The sequence below is a fragment of the Dipodomys merriami genome, unplaced genomic scaffold (assembly GCF_024711535.1).
Source record: "Dipodomys merriami isolate MVZ:Mamm:240054 unplaced genomic scaffold, mDipMer1.0.p SCAF_387, whole genome shotgun sequence".
Classification (NCBI taxonomy): domain Eukaryota; kingdom Metazoa; phylum Chordata; class Mammalia; order Rodentia; family Heteromyidae; genus Dipodomys; species Dipodomys merriami.
Window position 1 is genome coordinate 832,992 of NW_027205459.1, and position 20,829 is coordinate 853,820.

At 38.5% G+C, this 20,829-nt stretch overlaps 1 protein-coding gene across 3 annotated transcripts in view; it reads right to left on the bottom strand.

Moving 5' to 3' along the window:
• LOC138805116 (rho GTPase-activating protein 12) overlaps positions 1-20,829 on the bottom strand; it is a 101,791-nt gene that overhangs the window by 74,703 nt on the left and 6,259 nt on the right. For all 3 annotated transcript variants that reach the window (XM_069989706.1, XM_069989705.1, XM_069989704.1), the window contains exons 2-3: positions 7,070-7,111; positions 4,322-5,076 (exon numbers count right to left, since the gene is read on the bottom strand). In XM_069989706.1, the coding sequence (XP_069845807.1) occupies positions 4,322-4,999 (678 nt within the window). In that variant the 5' untranslated portion in view covers positions 5,000-5,076; positions 7,070-7,111. The remainder of the gene's footprint in view (positions 1-4,321; positions 5,077-7,069; positions 7,112-20,829) is intronic.

The window sequence follows — 20,829 nt, forward strand, 5'->3', positions numbered from 1 at the left end:
TATTTCCATGAAGATGCTTTTAGAAGAGATCAACATTTTTAAAAGTGGACTTTACATACTGCAGAGGCCCTCATCCAATCAGGTGAAGATCTGAATTGAGTAAGAATGACCTTCACACTTCCTCCCCAAACAAAAGAAAATTTTACCATCAGTCTTCAAACGTTGAAGTTCTGCATCACTTTCCCGGTGCATCTAGCCTGACAGTCCACTCAAGAGATTCTAAATTTGCAAGTCTCTATAATTACAAGAACCAAATTCTTAAAATAGTTCTATGGATGTATATACACATGTATGAATTTACTGGTTCCGTTTCTCTAGGAAGCCTAAAATGTCTATGCGGTGACTTTTAAAACTTAAAAGCATAATCTATAAATGAAAAATTGATAAATATAAATTCATCAAAATAAAAAAACTTGGGCTGGGAATGTGGCATAGTGGTGGAGTGCTTGCCTTGTATTCATGAAGCCCTGGGTTCAATTCCTCAGTACCACATACACACAAAAAGCCAGAGTGGCACTGTAGCTCAAGTGGTAGAGTGCTAGTCTGGAGTAAAAGAAGCTCAGGGACAGTGCCCAGCCTGAGTTCAAGCCCCAGGACTGGCAATAAATAAACAAATAAACAAAAACTAAAATAAAAACTTTCTCTGCAAGAGACTTTAACTAAAAGGATGGAAGGACAAGCCACACACTAGGAGAAAATATTTGCAAACCTGACAAAATGGCAAATCTCACAGATACGCATACATATCAAGATGAATGTAACTCAATGGTAAAGCATATGCTCAGCATCAACAGGGCTTTGGATTCAATCCCTCACACCAAAAAAAAAAAAGACGGTCCATATTGACAATCATTAGAGAAATGTGAATCAAAATAACAATATGATACCTTACTTACATATCAGAATTGTTAAAACAAGAAAGCAAGCCTGGCCAGGCACCAGTGGCTCACACCTGTAATCCTAACTACTAAGAGAAGACTAAGACCTGAAGATCACAGTTCAAAGCCAGCCCAGACAGGAAAGTCCATGATACTATTACCTCCAATAAACCACCAGAAAACCGGAAGTGGCGCTGTGGCTCAAGTGGTAGAGTGCTAGCCTTGAGCTGAAGAGCTGAAGCAGCACCCAAGCCCAGAGTTCAAGCCCCATGACCAACAAAAAAAAAAGAAAGAAAGAAAAAGAACTGCAGATTGGATCAGAAAACAAGATCCATCCATTTGTTGTCTTCAAGTCCCATCTCACAGCCAAAGATAAAAACAAACTCCAAATCTACATTTGTGTAAATATATGGGGTTCCAACAATGAGGACCTCATCCTTGTCTCAAAATGTATTACACTGCTAAGGGACAGGAGAAAGTAAGTGAACCAGCAAAATAAAGAAAAAGGAAAAGGCTTAAAACAGCTCTTGTGAAGAATTAGGCAAACAGGTGGCCAGAGAACTATATTAAGATTTCCAAATATTACTAAGGTCCAGCAGTAGTCAGAAACTCTGAACTTCAAGAGCAATGAACTTTAAATGACCATAATGAAAACACTGGCTATAAAAGTAGGATTGGCCAGGCACAGGTGACTCATGCCTATAATCCTAGCTACTCAGGCAGCTAAAATGTAAGATTGCGGTTCAAAGCCAGCCTGAGAAGGAAAATCTATGAAACTCTTTTTCTCCAATTAGCTACCCACTTGTGGCTAAAAATGATAGAGCGCTAGCCTTGAGCAAATGTAAGCAACCACACTCACGCCCCGAGTTCAAACCCCACAACCGACAAAACAAAAAAAGAAAAAAGCAAGATTGCTTGTGTACACAAATATAAAATATACTTTGAAGTGTGAAATCATGGTAATGGCTAGATGAAATAGAAAATACATCTTTCTCAATGCTCATTCATTCTATAAGGAGTTGTGTCATGTTCTATATCATATATTCCCAGTGAAAGCATCAGGCAAACACTGAGGAAAAGCCTACTAGGAACTAGTGATAAACAGTGCTACCTAATGAGCTAATCTCAAACACCACAAGTTTTTCTAGAGAACTTTTCTGCACTTTTTCCTATTTCTGTTCAAAAAGCTAACAAGGAAAGTTACAACCTACAGAAAGAACAGAACTTCCAAGACCACCATGCCAGACAACTTCACCACACAACCTTCTAATAAGCTTACTTGCATTACCAAGTTGACTTTCAGACGAAAAAATTAATCTTTAAGTTTACTTAAAAATTAAGGCTTTTCCAAATATACTTGTTTTAATTTTATTTCTTTTTTAATGATTTTTACTTTGAGAAATAAACTGTGTACATATCATCTCAAAATAAAGTTAGATGAAGGGGGAAAACAAAGCAGACCAAATATAAGTTTTTTCAGGCCAGTATTTGTTGAAGTCAAGGGTATATCTACCTTAATCACTTACTACACACAAGTATATGAATGGAAGGAATGATTTACTACCTCTGTACTGTTTTGGTATTAAAAGTCAAAGAACAAATTTCAGTGAGCATAAGATAGCAGTTAATAATTCCAGTAATAACTTATATATCCATCATTACCTGAAGATTTATTGGAAATAAGTCAAAACAATTAAGAGCTAGAAAAGAGTAAAACTTCTCTATTAGAAGACTGGGTTAAACATCAACTCAAAATGGATTAAAGACCTTAACATTAAACCTGAATCTCTGAAACTACTGCAGGACAGAGTAGGAGAGACACTTGAACTAATAGGCACAGGAAGGAACTTCCTGAACAGAGTCCCAGGGTCACAACAAATTGGAGAGAGACTCGACAAATGGGACTACCTTAAAATAAAAAGCTTCTGCACAGATAAAGCTATCGCAACCAAGCTAGAAAGACAACCAACTAATTGGGAAAAAATATTTACCAGCAATATATCAGACAAGGGGTTAACATCCTGTATATACAGGGAACTCAAGAAACTAATCCCTCCCAAACCCAACACACCAATAACTAAATGGGCAAGGGAACTAAAGAGGGACTTCTCAAATGAAGAAATAAAAATGGCAAAGAAACACATGAGGAAATGTTCATCATCCCTGGTGGTGAAGGAAATGCAAATAAAGACAACCCTGAGATACCACCTTACCCCAGTCAGAATGTCCCACATCCACAAATCAGCCAACGACAAATGCTGGAGGGGATGTGGAGAACGAGGAACGCTATTACACTGCTGGTGGGAATGTACACTCATACAACCACTTTGGAAAGCAGTCTGGAGGGTCCTTAGAAAGCTAAAGATTGACCTCCCTTACGACCCAGTCATACCACTTCTAGGCATCTACCCTGAACAACAGGAACCAATATACAAGGACACGTGCACCTCCATGTTTATTGCAGCACTGTTCGCAATAGCTAGGATATGGAAACAACCTAGATGCCCCACCACAGATGAATGGATCCAAAAATTGTGGTATCTATACACAATGGAATATTATGCAGCCATTAGAAATGACAAAATAATGGCATTTGCAGGGAAATGGATGGAGCTAGAAGGAATCATGTTGAGCGAGGTAAGCCAAGAACGAAGAGACAAACAGTACATGGTCTCCCTGATAAGTGGATGATGAATCCAAAATGTTAGGTGATATGACAAAACTAACAGGACTTAAGAAACAAAGAACTCCCACTCATCTGGTTGAACCACTACTAAATATCCCCATGCTGCTGATCACATATATGGTATATAACATATGAGCACCGTTATATATTACAGACTGTGATAGACAATTTGCTCCAGGAAAGTTAGAATGAACTTGTGACTTTAAATGAGCATCATTATTCCACAATACTGTGAATTTCCGGAAATTAAGTAATCACTTAATCACGATCAAAAAAAAAAAAAAAAAAAAAAAGAACCTTGGGGAAGGGAGGGAGGGAGGGGATGGTAGGGGGAAAACAATGGAGGGGGTAACAATGTTCAAGAGGAAGTGGAAGTGTACTCATTACCTCACTCATGTAACTGTAACCCTCTGTATAGTATCTCTACAATAAAAAAAATTAAAAAAAAAAAAAAAAATAGAAGACTGGGTAAATTGTCAACCCTTTCTACCTCACATACCATCAAAAGAGAGAAGAAATAATGTTCTCACAAATTAGTGCTGGTCCTGCAAAGGTAGAACTACTAGGAAAAAACACTAAAAGACCCTTTGTAAACTTCAAAAGTTATTTTACGTATTTTCCAGCTATTTAAATCAGAAGAGAGTTTATGCATTCTGGAAATATAAAGCTAAACAAGTCATAACCCTTACTAACAATTAAAATACACATTTTTCATCAAGGTGGTATGCAAATTTCATCATTCTACTTTTAATCTTACCCTTATTTGTTCAGTTGAGCTGCTGCTAAGCTCATCTCCAGATTCAGAATCTTGATGTATTCTTTCTGAGCCTTCTCCAGCTGAATCACAAGACTGTTCCTGGGAGAAGCTAGTTTTCTCTATGTCCAAGAACTCGGGACCAGGAAAGTGTCCAAATAAGCGTGTCCTACTCTGGCTGGAAACTTTAGGAGAATGTGAGTCATTGTTAAATTTTCCATTATTATGGGTCAGGTCCAGGCTGAGGTTGAATGTCTGACTCGGATTATAACTGGGTCCAAAATTCTGATTGGCATCACGAATAAGACCTGTTCCTTGAATAGATGATGATGGTTTCCCAAAACTGGAAAGCTCAGGCAATTTGTTCACATTTTCTGTGGATCGCTGAAGATGTAGGCTCTGCATCATTTTCATAGAATTATTTGGAAGACCAATGGTGTGTTTCACAGGTGGCATCAGAGCTTTTCGGGTAACCTCCTTAACATACTGGGCTGGCACATAGAATGCTTTGGAATTCTCATCTGGTTTGACTTGCCACCAGTCATCATTGGTCTTTTTCACCAAGATGTATCGCTCCCCTTGTTTTATCACAATCTTTCTGTCCTTTGCTTCATATTCATAATCATATTCCACTTCAATATACACTTGTCCTGGAACAATCTTCCCACCTCTGTCAGCCATTTTTATTTAATAATATTCACCTCTCAAAAAGGACAGTATACCACATTATGGCTTTATGGCTTGCTGCATTAAGATAGCTATTTTATTTAAATGGAAGAGAACAAAGAAAAAACTTAATGTAATCTAAATTTGACATTACTCACAAACATTACATAACACAGGTCATTTATAGAATATTTCTTTCAAATCTCAAACCCCAGGAAGTAAACATGTCAAATATCACATGTACTATCATACATTAACATTCTCTGACTCTACAATTATCTAATTTTTCAGTTATGTAATGACTCACCAAAACTAATGACTAGACCGTGAAAATGCTAAGCAACTTAACACAACACTATCAAAAACTTGAGAACTTTCCTAACTTTCATACACTACTTCAAATTTTCTCCACCTTCTCTGACAGGTTCACTAACAGTAACCAATATGAATCAGGCACTGGGCTAGATTCACTACATGCATTACCCAAACACTTTTTGAAGTTAAAGCTGAAGCTCAATGATCCTGCATTAATATTGTACCTTGCATTAATATTTTACTTTGTATTTGTTTTTATTTTTTATTTTTTGGGTCCGGTCATGGGGCCTGAACTCTGAGCCTGGGCATTGTCCCTCAGCTCTTCAGCTCAAGGCTAGCACTCTACCACTTGAGCCACAGCGCCACTTCTAGTTTTTTTCTTTTTGCTTATGGGGTACTGAGGAATCAAACCCAGGGCCTCATGCATGCAAGGCAAGCGCTCTATCACTGAGCCACCTTCCCAACCCCTTTGTATTTGTTTTTAGATTAGGTAAAGCATCCGTAATTCAAAATACCCAAATATGATTTTTTTCTTCTCCCAAATATGATTTTTTTCTTCTTAATGGCACTCTGGGCCTGACACTTGTTAGAGAAGTGCTCTACAGCTGAGCCATGACTCTATTCCTTTTTTATTGTAAGATAGGGTCATGCTTTTTGCCTAAGCCCCCTCCTAACATTGATTCTGTTTTATGCTTCCCACTGTAGCTAGAATGTCAGTACATACCACCACACTCAGCTTCTTCTGTTGGGAAAGAATTTCTAAACCTCTTCTGCCTAGGGCTAGCCTCAAACTGAGCTCCCCCCAATCTCAGCCTTCCAAGTAACTAGGATTACAGATCTGATCCATCACACCCAGTTCAAAATCTGCAACTTTTTGAAGACCAATATAATAATAGTACAAGGAGAAAATCCTACACCTGCCCTCAAGTGATAGATCACAGTTAAAACAAAGGTTCAATAAAATACTATGCAAAACTCCCTTCCGGCTATGGGTATCTGGTATACATAAGACACAAATAAGCCAAGCACCTGTAATCCAAGCTACTCAGGAGGTTGAGACCTGAGGATCATGGTTTGAAGCCAGCCCAGACTGGAAAGTCTGTAAGACTCCTATCTCTAATTAACCACCAAAAAGCCACAAGCAGAGGTATGTCTCAAGAGGTAGAGGGCCAGCCTTAAGCAAAAAAAGCTAAGGGACAAGACAGCACATAGGCCTTGAGTTCAAACCCTAGTACTGACACCAAAAAACAAAACAACAAGAACAACAGAAGAATCTCACATTTGAACTTGGATCCTATCACTAAGATATCTCATTATGGACATGCAACTATTCCAAAATTTGAAAAATACATGAAATGTAAACAATACCTCATCCCAAACATTTCAGATAAGGGATATACAACCTGTACTTGGTACAGGAGCCCTAGGTAGCTAATATACTCAACCCACTGTTCAAACACGCTAATACTTTGGCAAACTGAGATTTATCAAGATGCTGAAATCCAGGTTCCATAGCAACCTACAATTTTTCTCAGTATCCAAGTATTAAGCTATTATAGTATACCATAATAGCTAATAATATATAGTGTAACTGCAGAAACCATCACTCTCCTGGGTGTAATTTTCTTCTCTGTGACTAAGCTCAGGTGGTAAATAAATTAATTACTGACACAATTTGGGTAACTACAATTTATTTCTACACAAAATACTGGGTAACAAGTTTAATATACAGTACCACTGTTTCAAAAAAGATGGAAGTATAAAACTTACCTTAGAATGAAGAGATGCAAATACGTGGTGTTACATTTAAACCTACAAGATAAAACATGTTTATTAACTCTAACCAAGATTCCTTAAAGAGGCTAAACACATAATCTTGTTTATAATTTTAGAAGCATAATTTTTAATAATAGCTATAAGAAACACAAGACAGTATAATATCTATTATGATTGTACAGCACCCACTCCAAACATAAACATAATCACTAAGAGCCACTGAGGCATGCTTTACCACTGCCCTCATCTGCCTCACACTGTTCCAACGTCATTTCTGCCCCTTACTTTTTACTGTGCCAAACAGAAATGTCACTTAACACTTCTAATTATATAAGAAACAACTTCGGCAAAATTTTTAAAAAGTAACTTTACAGTACTAAGTGGGAAAATACCGTGAAAACACATAACTTTTTATGAAGTTATTGGGAGTCTTAACATATTTCCTCCACAGAACGCTCACTAGTTATGAAAAGAAAAACAGACCTTTATAATGAAAGTTCTACAATTAACAAAATGATCAAACTTAGCAACACCAATAGTGAGACACCCTGATGATACATTCCTTCTAGTATGATTAAATAAAACATACATAATGGCACCTGCATTGTATTTTTATCAAAAGCATATTTACTTAAGACAATTATTAGAAAACAAACCCAATAAGTGAGACATTTATTAGTGTATAAAACCTAACTCTTCAAGTGTTTATGTCATGAAAAAATAAAAAGAAGGAAAGATTCCTCAAGATTAAAAAAGGACTACTGACACATTAACAATTAAAACTACCTGGTAGTCTAACAAATTTGCTTACCCCATGGTTTTTCCTATCATAATAAATAGAAGTTGAGTACCAGTGACTCACACATGTAATCCTAGTTACTCAGGAGACTGAGGTCTGAGGATGGAGGTTTCATGAGATCTGAGATCTGAGGATCGTGGAAGTCCATGAGACTCTTACCTCCAAGTTAACCACTCAAAAGCCAGAAGGGAAGCTGTGGCTCAACTGGTAGAACACTAGACTTGAGCAAAAAAAGCTCAAAGACAGCACTCAGAACCTGAGACCAAGCCCCAGTACATGTACACCTGTACACCTGTACACACACACACACACACACACACACACACACACATCTAGCATTCCAAATGTTCAAGCTTTACTTTCACACAAGGGTATATTAGTCACTCTGTTCTTTAATCCTACAAAATGTTATTACTGCAAATTTTCAAAAAATCTATGCTCATGGGGCTGGGAAGGTAGCTCAGTGGTAGAGTGCTTGCCTTGCATGCATGAGGCCCCGGGTTCCATTCCTCAGCACCACATAAGCAAAAAGAAAAAAGCCGCAAGTGGCGCTGTGGCTCAAGTGGTAGAGCCCTAACCTTGAGCTGAAGAGCTGAGGGACAGCGCCCAGGCCCAGAGTTCAGGCCCCACGACCGTACCCAAAAAAAAAAAAAAAAAATCTATGCTCACTTAGTCATGTCCTATATAATATCATTTCAATCAAACATAGACAACATACACAATAGTGGTCCCATAAGATTTTCAGCTCCCAATGGACTTGAAAAATTCCCATCATTGTATTCGTAATATTGCACTGTAACACATTATTCATCTGCCTTTGGTGATGCTGGTATACACAAACCTACCAGGCTGACAGTAATATATGAAGTACAGCACATATAATTAAATACAGTACACAATACTTGATGATAATAACTGTTACTGGTGTGTGTTTATTATACTACACTTTTTATTGTTATTTTAGAGTGTACCTTATACTCATTTTTTAAAATGTTAGCCATAAAACAGCAAGCCAAGTTATACAGGCAGCAAACACATATAAACTGTGTCACCAAAGCTGGGCACCAGTGGCTCATGCCTGTAATCTTACCAACTCAGGAGGCTGAGCTCTGAGGACCATGTTTCAAGGTCAGCCCAATCAGGAAAGTCCATGAGATGCTTATCTCCAATAAACTACTCAGAAAAAGCCAGTAGTGGTGCTGTGGCTCAAGTGGTAGAGCACTAGCCTTGAGCACAAAGAGGCTCAGGGACAGTGCCCAGGTCCTGAGTGTAAGCCCCAGAACTGTTCCCCTCCCCTGCAAAAAAAACTGCGTTTCCTACTACATCAAGAGATCACAAGGAATCTAGCATGATAGAGCACATCTGTAATCCCAAACCTCAGGAAATTGAGAAAGAAGAATAAAAAAAAAATTTAGGCCATCCTGGGCAACTTAATGAGATGCTGTATCACAACAACAACAACAAAAAAAAAAAAAAAAAAAAGGTAACAGAATTATGACCAAATCTACATTTGTCAGGATCTCAGGAGGAACACTTTTAGTTACATCATAGTAAAAACACTAGATTTTAACAATAAAGAAATGATCTTGCACACAGCAAAAACAAAGGAGCTATACTAGAATGGGAAAAAAAAATAAGAATCACTGTAGATCTCTCCACACAGACAATGAATTCAAGGAAAGCCTGGGAAAGTACCAGCCCTGAGAACCAATAACTGCAACCCAGATTGGTATATCCAGTGAAGCTAGCATTCATATTCAACAGAGAAACTAAAAATTTTAATAGTAAAGAAAAACTAAATTAATTCATAAACAATAATCAAGCACTACAAAGAATAAGAGCCAAGTGCCAGTGGCTCATGCCTGTGATCCTAAGCTACTCAGGAGGCTAAGATCTGAGGATTGTGGTTCAAAGCCAGCTAGGGCAGGAAAGTCTGTGAGACTCTTTTTTTTTTTTTTTGGGGGGGGGGGGGGCGGTGTCCGGTCATGGGGCCTGAACTCTGGGCCTGGGCGCTGTCCCTTAGCTCTTCAGCTCAAGGCTAGTGCTCTACCACTTAAGCCACAGTGCCACTTCCGGGTTTTTTCTTTTTTGCTTATGTGGTGCTAAGGAATCGAACCCAGGGCCTCAGGCATGCAAGGCAAGCACTCTATCACTGAGCCAACTTCCCAGCCCTGTGAGACTCTTATCTCCAATAAACCACTAGAAAATTGCAAGTGGCACTGTGGCTCAAGTGGTAGAGTGCTCGCCTTTAGCTGAAGAGCAAGGGGACAGTGCCCAGGCCCAGAATTCAAGCCCCATGACAAAAAAAAAAAAAAAAGACTACTAAGAGGGGAAACACAATCTGAAGAAATCAATCAAGATCAGGGATCCAAATCAAACAGACATCACTAGAAGACCAACTTAGTAAGCACAGGAAGAAAGGAAAGAAGAAAAACTTAGGAAAGCAGGAAAATTACAGGAAACACAAGACACCTCTCTCCAATAATCATAAATATTACTGGACTCAATTCATCAATCAAAAGAAAAAGAACTAGCTGGGCACTGGTGGCTCAGGACTATAATCCTAGCTACTCAGGAGGCTGAGATCTGAGGATCATGGTTCAAAGCCAGCCCAGACAGGAAAGTCCGTGATACTCTTTTTTTTTTTTTTTGTCGGTCGTGGGGCTTGAACTCTGGGCCTGAGCGCTGTCCCTCAGCTCTTCAGCTCAAGGTGAGCACTCTACCACTTGAGCTACAGCGCCACTTCCGGTTTTCTGGTGGTTTATTGGAGATAGGAGTCTCACGGTCTCTCCTGCCCGGGCTGGCTTTGAACCGCGATCCTCAGATCTCAGCCTCCTGAGTAGCTAGGATTATAGGCGTGAGCCACCAGCGCCCGGCTAGTCCGTGATACTCTTATCTCTAATAAACCACAAGAAGACTGGAAATGGCGCTGTGGCTCAAGTGGTAGAGCGCGCGCCTTTAGCTGAAGAGCTCAGGGACAGTGCCTAGGCCCAGAGTTCAAGCCCCATGACCGACAAAAAAAAAGAAAGCAAAAGAATAAAAAAGATAAAGAACTGCAGACTGGATCAGAGAACAAGATCCATCCATTTGTTGTCTTCAAGAGACCCATCTCACAGCCAAAGATAAAAACAAACTCCAAATCTACATTTGTGTAAATATATGGGATTCCAACAATGAGGACCTCATCCATGTCTCATAATATATTCCACTAAGGGACATATGACTGTGTTTATCCTTGGCTGACTTGGAGCTCTTGTTTTTCCAGGGAAGTAATAAAACAACTTTAACTTAGATATATCTTCAAGGTATGAAGGGTCAGTAAGTTAACATGCAGCTAAACTAAGGTTAGTGTAGCTTAAATGTATCAGATATTAAATATAGATTTAAATATATCAAATGTTTCATTTTGTGCTAGTAAGAAAGGGAGAACAATGGATTAAAAGACCAGTTCCTGTTCTATCTCTGTCACTGTCAGGTTTTATGATCACACCTCCTGGAATGACTACAGAAATAGATATGAAGGAGAAATCAGGGAGAAAAATGAGGATTAGATGGCACAAGAAGAAAATCAGTCTCACTAGTTCAATATAAGGTATATAATCTACAGTTTTAGTTAAAACCAACTAAAGGGGGACTGAGAATGTAGCTTAGCGGTATAGTGATTACCTAGCATGCATGAAGTCCTGGGTTCAATTGCTCAGTACCACATAAACAGAAAAGGCCAGAAATGGCACTGTAGTTCAAGTGGTAGAGTGCTAGCCTTGAAAAAAGAGCTCAGAGACAGTGCTCAGGCCCTGAGTTTGAGCCCCAAGACTGGCAAAAACAAACAAAAAATGAAAGTAGATGAAGTAGTCAAAAGATATAATCTATATAGAAAGGGAGTCAAAAGATACAATCTATATAGAAAGGTAGTTAGATACCCAGGCAGAAGAAATGAGCAAAAGTAAATATAGTAAGAAAACAGAATAGGAGCTGAGGTTGATTAATAGTCATCCTTGGGTTGAGGGGTAGAGAATAAAACTGTAACCCACCTTAAAGAAACTATTAAAGGGGCTGGGGATGTGGCCTAGAGGTAGAGTGCTTGTCTAGCATGCATGAAGCCTTGAGTTCCATTCCTCAGTACCACATAAACACAAAAAGCCAGAAGTTGTGCTACAGCTCAAGTGGTAGAGTGCTATTTTGAGCAAATAAAGCTCAGGGACAGTGCCCAGGCCCTGAGTTCAAGCCCCAGGACTGGCAAAAAAGAAACTATTAAAAACATAATGACAATTTTAAAATGTGTTGGTGACTTTTTACAATACTGTGAAATTTATGTAATACCTAATCTCAATAAAAATTATTTTAAAAATTAAAAAAATACATCTCTAGAAAGATACACAGCAGCAATTATGTATTACAATCCAAGGTCTAGGAAAAGTTAGATAAAATAAAAATGAAGAGTCAGCTGGGTCCTGGTGGCTCATGTCTTTAATCCTTGCTACTCAGGAGGATGAGATCTGAGGATTGCAATTCAAAACCACCTACACAAGAATGTCTGTGAGACTCTTGGATAAATAAACTACTTGGAAAAAGCTGGAAGTGGCACTATGGCTCAAATGGTAGAACACTAGCCTTAAACACAAAGAGGCTCAGGAACAAAGCCCGGGCCTATAGTTCAAAGAGCCCCCCAAAAAAGTCTTTATTAGACTTTACTAAAAAAAGAATTAAAATAATTGGGCTCCGTAGCTACTCCTGTAATACCAACTGCATGTGAAGTTTTAGCAGAAAGATGGCAATCTAAGGCCAGCTCCGGCAAAACTTGAGACCCTACTAGAAAAATTAAACCAAAGGGACATGAGGAATGGCTCAAGTGGCAAAGTGCCTGCCTAGCAAGCACAAGGCCTAGAGTTCACACACTAATACTACCAAAAAACACACACACGCACACAAATTAAAATAATTATAATGTAGCACTAAAAAACTAGATTCAAGTGGAAATTATCAGTAAATGTGTAATTTACAACTTCTAGGTACCCAAATCACCAGGAAATAAAAGTTTTGTATATCCAATGCCCAGTGCACATCCCCTGTTATTTTAGGGGTTTAAAAAATGCCCACATAAGCTTTGCCTGCTTTTGACTAGTCTACTTCCTCCCCATTCCAATCATTTCTTCCTCACGTTCCAACAAGAACACAGACATACAAACTCACACACAGAAGTGCTTACACCTTTCACTTCTTCCCCAAGTCAGACTCAGAACTGTCACACTACTTTTTATGATCAAATACACTGCTCTTTCCATCTGCCATTTAAAAAAAAAAAAATCTTTCCCAGGCTGGGAAGGCAGCTCAGTGGTAGTGTGCTTGCCTTGCATTCATGAAGTCCTGGGTTTGATTCCTCAGTACCACATAAGCAGAAAAAGCCATAAGTGGTGCTGTGGCCCAAGTGGTACAGCACTAGCCTTGAGCTGAAGAGCTGAGAGACAGCCCCTAGGCCCAAAGTTCAGGCCCCACAACTGATAAATTAAATAAATAAATTTTTTTTTTAAAAAATCTTTCCCATTTAAACAACCAAGAAGCCTACCACAAATTATACAGCAAACGTTGGCAAATGTTATCTTCCTCCCCCAAGACATCTGTTTTTAAAAACCCTGTTTAATAGGTACATCAAAAAAAAAAAAGGAAACATGTACACCAAATCTTGAGATATAGTAAATATAACCACAATGAGTAAGTTTACAATAGAAGGCCAACCTCAATGTGTATAATCAATTCAGCAATAAGATATTATTTTTAAACATATTAAGCACTTACTCTTGACATTAACTCCATCGAGTATTCTTTCAAACTTTAATAATGAAGGGCTGGGGTTATGGCTCAGTGGGAGATCTTTTCTCTAGCATATGCAGGACCTGAGTTCAATTCCAGCACCATAAAAACAAAAATATTTAAAAATAAATAAAAGAATAATTTTTGAACAGGTTGCTGTTAAACTTAAATGAGCAACAAAAAAAAAAGAATAACTCTAACAAGTTATAACAGAAATTATTCAAGCCAGTAATTTCCTAAATTGTACACTTTACAAGAAAACATAGGACACTATTATACTCTTAAAACATGTTTTTCTTAATGATTTGTGTTCTTAGGATAAATAGATACACAATATAAAATATTTATAAAATATAAAGTATTTCACATCTGAATTTAATAGACTGTCTAAAGAAGGGGTGGAAAATATACATAGGGGAAAAAAAAATAAACCAGGCTGGCCATAAAGAAATAGCAAAAATAGATTACAGGAACTGAGTAGCTGGAAAGTAACAGACAATACAATCAAGTGAAAATCCACAAAGGAAATACAAAATCAAGATTTAAAGCTGAAACAAAAAAGAATCAACAAAAGAAGCACTTGGGAAAGTTAAAAAAAAGAATTTTTTGTTGGCCCAGCCTAGCTTCAAACCACAATATTCTAGATCTTAGTTTCCTTAGTAGTTAGGGTTATAAGCATGAGCCACTGGCGTAATTGTAGCTAGCTACTGGCTACAATTACTCTTTAGAAGCTAAAACACACAATTTCCTTCATGGTGATGGGGATCAAATCTATGACTCTTATCTCCAATTAACCACACACACAAAAAAAAAGAGTAACTGAGTAAATGTAAAATACAATTTAAAATACTACTCAAAAACACTTAAAAACCTACTCAAAACACACAAAAGTGCAAAATAAATGTTACAATCAAGCATATAAACTTTTCCTAAGGAACTGAGAAGTATTTGTGTGCTGGTGGCTCATGCCTATAATCCTAGCTACTCAGGAAGCTGAGAACTGGGGATCATGGTTCAAAGCCAGTCTTGGCAGGAAAGGCCCTGAAACTCTAGCTCCAATTAACCACCAGAAAAAGCTGAAGTGGCCTTGTGGCTCAAGTGGTAGAGTGCTAGCCTTGAACAAAAAGGAGCTCAGAGACAGTACCCAGGCAGAGAGAGAGAGAGAGAGAGAGAGAGAGAGAGAGAGAGAGAGAGAGAGAGAGAGAGAGAGAGAGAGAGAGAGAGAGAGAGAGAGAGAGAGAGGGGGAGAGAGGGAGAGAGGGAGGGAGGGAGAGGGAGGGAGGGAGGGAGAGGGAGGGAGGGAGGGAGAGAGAGAGGGAGGGAGGGAGGGAGGGAGGAAGGGAGGAAGGGGGGAGAGGGAGGGAGGGGGGAGAGGGAGGGAGGGACGGAGGAAGGGGAGGGAAAGGAAGGGGAGGGGAGGGAAGGGAAAGGGAGGGGAGGGGAGGGGAGGGGAAGGGAAGGGAAGGGAGAGAAGTAACACTTAAGTAGGCACACAAATCCTATAGAGCTGTCTTCTACTAGAAAAAAAAAAGAAAATACTCCGTAATTCATGATTTTATTCAAATGTTAATTTTAGCCAAAAAAAATTATGTGTTAAAATCAAAACAAGATTATAACTGCATACCAACTATATTCTCTCTCTCTCTCTCACACACACACACACACAAAAAAGAGACACAGACACAGACACACACACACACACACACACAAAGTGCTGGCAAGGGTACCAGTGGTGGCAAGTGAGGTAAATATAATTGTTAACTATATTGATCACAAGAATATTGGAAACAGCAATATTACTCTGTATGATATTATAAAGATGAATATGTGATGCTACACATTTGCTCAAACTCATGGAATGTAAAATATGAACTCTAATGTAAATTAATAGATTTGGGTGATAACAATATGTAACACAGACTCACTTTTTTAAAAAAGTACCACTACATTAGGGGACATTGATCATGAAGAAAACAATACATATGTGAGGGCAAGAACTAAGTAATATCTGTTATTTTGCTCTCAATTTTGTTCTGAAACTGAAACAACAACAAAATAGTCTTTTAAAGCAACAACAACAAAGTAGTCTTTTAAAGTATCAAACCACAGCCAGATATAGTAGACACCTGTAATAGCAGAATTTGGAGAACTGAGGCAAAAGTATCACAAGTTCAAAACCAGCCTGGGGTACATAATAATTCTGAGGCTATAGTAAGTAGGCCTACTGTTTCAAAATACAAATCAAGGAAGTGGTGCTATAGCTCAAGTGATAAGAGTGCTCGCCTTGGGCTGAAGAGCTGAGGGACAGTGCCCAGGCCCAGAATTCAAGCCCCATGACCGACCAAAAAAAAAAAAAACATCAAAATACAAATCAAATCATTACTCAGCTAAAGGAAATCTACAAAAACATACACACACACACACACACACACACACACACACACACACACACACACACACACAATTAAAAGTTACATTATCCATGGTAAAAGACTTTAAAAAAAAACTGAATTCTTCTCACCTAAGATCAGAGAGAAGGAAAGGGGTTAACTCTCTTTCCAATTCTTTTTACAAGGGTTCTAGCCAGTGTAAGACAGAAAAAAAAAAAAAATGAAGGCAAATAAAGAATAGAAAATAAGTAAAATGTTTTCATTGGCAGATACATTATCCTATATGTAGAAAATCTTAAGAAAAGGGCTAAGTAGGGGCTGGGAAGGTGGCTCAATGGTAGAGCGCTTGCCTTGCTTGCATGCATGAGGCCCTGGGTTCCATTCCTCAGCACCACATAAGCAGAAAAAAAAAAAAGCCAGAAGTGGTGCTGTGGCTCAAGTGGTAGACTGCTAGCCTTGAGCTGAAGAGCTGAGGGACAGCGCCCAGGCCCAGAGTTCAGGCCCCGTGACCAGACCCCAAAAAATTTTAAAAATTAAGATCATATTATATACATGAGATGTGTTTAAAATCTAATTTTATATAGTAGGCACAAGAAAACAGAAATTAAAATTTTAAAATTTCAAAGAAAACCACATTAAATACAAAGACAAAAGGTATACAAGACCTACATACTGAGAAATGCAAAAAACTACTGAAAGTCATTTTAAAAGACTTAAAGTGGGTGCTGGGAATGTGGCTTAGTAGAATGCTAGTATGCATGAAGCCCCAGGTTCCATTCCTCGGCATCACATAAACAGGAAAGGCCAGAAGTGGTGCTGTGGCTCAAGTAGTATAGTGCTAGCCTTGAGCAAATGAAGCTCAGGGACAGTGCCCAGGCCTGGGTTCAAACCCCAGGACTGGCAAACATAAATAAATAAATAATAAAAGACTTAGAATGGGGTGAATTAAACACCTCTGTACAACTATTTAAAGATAAAAACAAAAAACAACCTAAAAGAAAACAGCTATATGTGGTGGACATGTCTATAATACTAGTACTTGGGAGATTGAAATAGGACAATTTTTATTTGAGGCCATAAGCAATGTGAGAATGTCTTTAGGAGTGTAAGGGAGGCAGAAATGGAGGGACAAGGAGTATACAAATGCAGCAATGGTACTCACTAGACACTCTGAATGAACTACAGAACTTGTAGGTGCAGATGGAAGGGAAAAACTGGGTGTGAGGGAAGGGGTACCATTGGCCAAAAAAAAAAAATACACTTTTACCTGACTTGTGCAACTGTAACCTCTCTGCACATCACCTTTATAAAAACAATTTAAATTTTTTTTAAAGAGATCTCAACTCAAAAAATAAAAATAGGAGAAAGAGAAGGGAGAGTGATAGAATGGGTGAGACTGATTGGAATATACTACAAAAACATCTGGAAATGTCACAATGAAATCACTCCATGTATAACAAATGTATGCAAATTTCAAAAGAATATAGTTTTACTGTGATTATGAATTAAAAAAAAAAAGTCTGAGTAAGATGTCAATTCTTCCACCCTTTTTTTTTTGTTTGTTTTGTTTTTGTCAGTTGTGGGGCCTGAACTCTGGGCCTGAGCGCTGTTCCTCAGCTCTTCAGCTCAAGGGTAGCGCTCTACCACTTGAGCCATAGCACCACTTCCAGTTTTCTAGTAGTTTATTGGAGATAAGAGTCTCATGGACTTTCTGGCCCCAGCTGGCTTTGAACCGCTATCCTCAGATCTTAGCCTCCTGAGTAGCTAGGATTACAGATGTGAGCCACCGGCACTCAGCTCTTCCACCCATTTATAAATTCGCTGAAATCCAAACCAACATTCCAGAAGGTTTTGAGGCAGTGTTTTGTTCTTTTTTTTTTCTTTTTTTCTTTTTTCTTTTTTTTTCTTTTGCCATATGGAGATCCAACTAGAGGCCTTGTGAATGCTAGGCAAATACTCTATCACTGAAGCTACACCTTCAGCCCCAGAAGACTTTATTTTAAAAAATAAAAAAGAGAAGAAAAGGAAGAAAACAAGAGGACTCTAAAAATCTAAAAAAGAACCTAGAATAACTAAAACGATTGTTACAGAATCCTAGCCTGTAATCCAAGCACTCCAGAGGCCAGGGCAGGGGCAGGGGGGCAGAGGGGCGGGGGCGGGGGGGGGAGGGGGGGCAGGGGCAGGAAGGTTACAAATTCAAGGTTAGCCTGTGCAAAATAGCAAAAACAAATCCAAACCCTATACACAAAAAGTAACAAAGTTGGAAAGTGACTTGATGGCAAGAATTAATATAAGGCTACAGTAATTAAAGTAATGTAGAACTGATACAAATATACACAAAAATAAAACACAACAGGAAATACAGGAATAGGCCCATGTGTTCAATTAATTTTCAACAAAGGTGATAAAGCAGTTCAACTGGGCAACAATAAACTTTTCAAACTGTGAACAACTTGGCAGACATATGTGGGAGGGAGAGAAGACTTCATTCATTACCACAAATCATACACAGATTATTCAAAACTGATAGTACACTTAAATAGAAGACCTAAAAACTATATAGCTTCTAGAGACATGTGGAAAATATTAGTGGCTCTTAGATTAGCAGACATGTCTTTTCTTCCCCTTCCCATTCTATTTGTTTATATTTGTTTGTTACAAAGTTTCACTGTCTCCAGCCCAGGCTGGACTGGACCCTGTGTCCTCCCACTTCCACTTCCAAATACTGAGATTACAGAAATGTACCTTCACACAACTTTGACAAAAGTTCCTTGCAAAAACAAAAAGCAAGTGGGAGACCGGATGCTGGTGGCTCACGCCTGTAATTCTGGCTACTCAAAAGGATCACGGTTCAAAGCCAGCAAGAGCAGGAAAGTCTGTGACACTCTGATCTCCAATTAACCAACAGAAAACCGGAAGTGGTGCCGTGGCTCAAGTGGTAGAGCCTTCACCTTGAGCTGAATTGCTGAAGGACAGAGCCCAGGCCCAGAGTTCAAGCCCCACGACTGAGGGGGTGGGGATGCGGAGGGGAAGCATGTAGGGTAAAAAAGGATTTCATCAAAATTAAAATGTTTTCTTCACAGAATTCTTCCTGGTCTCCCTCAATATGTGACAAGGTGTTTAGCGCTGGGATAGCAGCGATCATGATCACAGAAAGGCAGGAGTAAGGAAGATGCCAACTGCTCTCAAACTAGCCAAGTCCACTTTGTCTCATTTAAAATAGCATATTTAAACTGGGAGAAAGCAAGTGAAGGGTGAAAAAGAAATGTACTCTTTACTTGACTTATGTAACTGTAACCCCTCTGCACGTCACTTTTATAATAACAATAAAAAATATAAAAAGGAAATGTCCCTGTGGCTCAGTGGTAGGGCACTATCCTTGAGCAAAAGAGCTCAGGGAAAGCACCCAGGCCTTGAATTCAAACCCCACAACCAACAAAGGAAAAAAAATTTAATAGAAGGGCAAAATAAGTGAGCAAATAAAATGTTTAAATTAATCCTTTATTTCTAATTTGGCTCATCACCAAGCCTTTATTTGAAGCCAGACCTCCATAGCGTAAGGGTGCTATAACCACCTCATGGACTTGAAAAAGTTGCTCTCTTAGCCAGAATTCACAGGTACGGAAAATAAAAGGTTCTTCTTTCTAGGCTGAATACATCAATTGTGTTTGTATTCTACCAACTTTAGAGGTCATAATCCCCCAACATCAAATGCTTCCATCAGGAAACAATTGGCTCCACTGTGCTGGAAGCAGAGACCTCTGGTTGGCCACTAAAAAGACACCATTAAGAAAATGAACAGAATTACTGCAGATTTGGAGAATATGCTTGCAAAAATGTATTTTTTAAACTCTTATCTAGAATATATAAAAGAACTTGTTACAAGTTAACAAGAAGACAAACAGCCTAATAAAAAGCAAAAGATTTAAAGAGACTTTTCCAAAGAATTTTTTACCAATAGTAAATAAACTCATGAAAGGACCAGAAGTAGAGATTTGGCTCAACTGGATAGTACATCAGCCTTGAACAAAAAAGAAAAGACAATACAAGGCAAGAAAAGACAAGACCAACTTTAATCCAAAAAATAAAAAGAAATACCACCACATCTACTGGAATATCAATCATACTATGGTTTCTGGAAATTATAAACTAATCAGTAGTCATATGGCTGATGGGGTGTAAGAATACAACCCACTTGAGAATAATGTAGGCAAGTGTCTAAAAGTTAAAATATACCTCTATGGTGTGACCCAAGAATCCTATTCTTAGGTGCTTATGCAACAAAATTATCCTTTCACACAAGGACAGCGGGTTTATTTGTAACAACTAGAAACAACTCAAATGTCAATGAACAGACAAATGGACAAAACAATTGTTATATACACAGATAGTGCCTAACAATGAAAAGAAATGACCTACTAAAACACAAAAGGAGTTAAATCGCAAAAAAATTTTGCTGATAAAACTCAAGAAAGCACCTAAGATGTATAAACCTATAAAAACTGCAAACTATGTTATCAGGACAGCAAGCAGATCACTAATTGGATATGGTCATTATCTTGATAATGGACATGCTTTCTGTATTAGTTTTCCATTAGTCAACTAAATACCTGAAGCTGAATACTTCATAAAGAGGTTTATTTAGCTCACAATTATAAACCATCTGCTAAACTCTGGTGAGGACTTCATAGTAAATTGCTTCACAAAGGCAGGAACAAGAACGAGATGAAGAGATCACATGGCAAAATTGGAAGCTA